The sequence below is a fragment of the Ictalurus furcatus genome, chromosome 3 (assembly GCF_023375685.1).
Source record: "Ictalurus furcatus strain D&B chromosome 3, Billie_1.0, whole genome shotgun sequence".
NCBI classification, from domain to species: Eukaryota; Metazoa; Chordata; class Actinopteri; order Siluriformes; family Ictaluridae; genus Ictalurus; species Ictalurus furcatus.
In genome coordinates, this window is record NC_071257.1 from 33,831,181 (window position 1) to 33,833,680 (window position 2,500).

Genomic DNA, 2,500 nt, shown 5'->3' on the forward strand with positions numbered 1-2,500 from the left:
TGTCTAGGTCTTGTATGATATTTGTGCTCTAACTGCGTGTGTGTGTGTGTGTGTGTGTGTGTTGTGCTCAGGTGTAGATATTGGCACTACGATGAGAACCTGTTGACCGGGAGTGTGGTGATCGTGTTCCATAACGAGGGCTGGTCCACTCTGATGAGGACCGTACACAGCGTCATCAAGAGGACGCCCCCCAAATACCTCGCCGAGATCGTCATGATCGACGACTTCAGCAACAAAGGTATCGCGAACATCGATGGACACTGCACGTCTCTCTGAATCGATCCTAGAGTTCACCGTTCGAGCGCGCACACCGCTTACGTTCTTTCATGGAGAGCCGACAACACAGCTGATCGTGTTCAAAGTCCTTCGTTTTGAAAATAAAATTTGTTCACGCAATCCATCTAAACATTTTTCGGAAAATCATGACCACCAGTGCTCTGTCACCGTTTACCCTCAAATGCTCATGGATCAGTACTCGGTACTCAGAAGTAGCTACTGGTACTACTAGTGCTAGTCTGAAGCTTTTATGCCATGTATAGTCACATAGAGCCAAAAGTTCACAAGTGTGTTTACACTTCACTAGAGTTGCCACAAGTGCAACAAGATTTTTGCTCGTAAGGGCGGAAACACGAGCGATCTGTAAAAGCATCTTTCAACAGTGCATTATGTGCAAACGGAGAAATGCAGAGTTTTCCATTGCCTAGCTAGCTCGTCTCTGTTCGCCCCGTCTACGTCAGGTACGTATGCTGGCGGTCTTCCCAAATAATAATGACGTATAATCATCGCATAATCGAGGTCTCTCGTGGTGATAAGCAGTATCGGTAAGAGTAGTAATACCGTTAAAACCTTAACGTTACCCGTTCTTAGACCGGACATTCTCCTTTAGGATTTTCTGGTAGAGAGCAGAATTCATGTTTCTCTCAATTACTGCAAGTTGCCCAGGCCCTGAAGCAGCAAAGCATCCCCACACCATCACACCTCCTCCACCATGCTTGCCCGTTGGTATGATGTTCTTTTTGTGGAATTCGGTGTTTGGTTAACACCAGATGTAACGGGACTCCTGTCTTCCGAACAGTTCCACTTTCGACTCCTCAATCCACAGAACATTCTCCCAAAAGGTTTGAGGATCATCAAGGTGCGTTTAGGAAAAATTCAGACGAGCCGTAATAATGTTGTTCTGGGTTAGCGGTGGTTTTCACCTCGCCACTCTTCCATGGATGCCATTTTTGCCCAGTGTCTTTCTGATAGTGATATTCATGAACAGTGATCTTTATTGATACAAGAGAGGCCTGTAGCTCCTTTCATGTTGTCCTCGGCTCTTTTGTGACTTCCCGAATGAGTAGTTGCCGTGCTCTTGGAGCAATTTTGGAATGCCGGCTACTTCTGGGAAGGTCCACTACTGTGCCAAGTTTTTCCATTTGGCGATAACGGCTCTCGCCGTGGTTCCAGAGCCTTTGAAATAGCTTGGTAACCCTTCCCATTCACCTACTTCCTCATCATTTCTGGAATTTCTTTCAATTTTGGCATAGTGTGTTACTGTGTACGACCTTTTAACCAACTTCATGCTGTTGAAAAAGTTCTGTTTAAGTGTTGATTTGATTGAACAGGGTTTCAGTAATCAGGCCTGCTTGCGTCTAGTCCAGCTGAACCCCATTATGAATGCAGATTTGGGGAATTAGTAGCTATGGGGGCAAATACATTTTCACACAAGCCCAGTTGGTATTGGATAACTGTTTTGCTTCAGTAAATGACATTATCATTTGAAAACTCGCATTTTGTGTTTACTCAGTTGTAATACTTGTGTTTTATTTCTGAAACAATTTAGCATGCGATATACACAAAAACCGCAAAAATGAGGGGGCAAATACTTTTTTCGCAACAGTAGAATTTTCCAAAATTGTACAAAATTCTGTACAATGGCTGACACCGTATTGATGACACCATGAAGGCACGACTTGTGTAATGGGAAATTGCGCAAGTGATCTATGGATTGAGTTTATTTCTTTTTATACAGAGATTTATTATTACAGTTTTTCTCGATGACTAAGACACACTTAATGATCGCCATCTTCTTCTTCTTCTTAGCACGACAGAAGTCTTTTCTTGCAAATGTGTCAACACTTTTTCATTGGTTTCAAACATTTTTCACACCCTTTTTAGAAACGGTTAACCCTCATCTCATCCAAAGGCCAAACGCTCTGTTGGATTAATTGTGTCAAACACAAGGAAAGTCTTTATTCACCACTAATAGCAATTACTTTCATAATAATGAATCTCCAATGCACAATTTTTTGCACAATTATTCAATCAGCAATCAGTTCTTATGCATGTATAAATGATGTGGCTATTTGCAAGCATGAACGAAGAACAAAGGAACAAGGCCAAAGGCAGGAAGCCGTGGCAGAGGGGCGCCAATATCACCATATGTGCTGCTATCTCCAATGATGGTGTCCCTTGCCACACGCCAACTGTCGGCCCATACAGTGCAGAGCACTTCATC

The 2,500-nt window shown here is 43.2% G+C and overlaps 1 protein-coding gene across 2 annotated transcripts in view; it reads left to right on the forward strand.

Moving 5' to 3' along the window:
- Positions 1–2,500, forward strand: part of galnt7 (UDP-N-acetyl-alpha-D-galactosamine: polypeptide N-acetylgalactosaminyltransferase 7) — a 35,991-nt gene that overhangs the window by 16,969 nt on the left and 16,522 nt on the right. For both annotated transcript variants that reach the window (XM_053622121.1, XM_053622120.1), the window contains exon 3: positions 72–238. In XM_053622121.1, the coding sequence (XP_053478096.1) occupies positions 72–238 (167 nt within the window). The remainder of the gene's footprint in view (positions 1–71; positions 239–2,500) is intronic.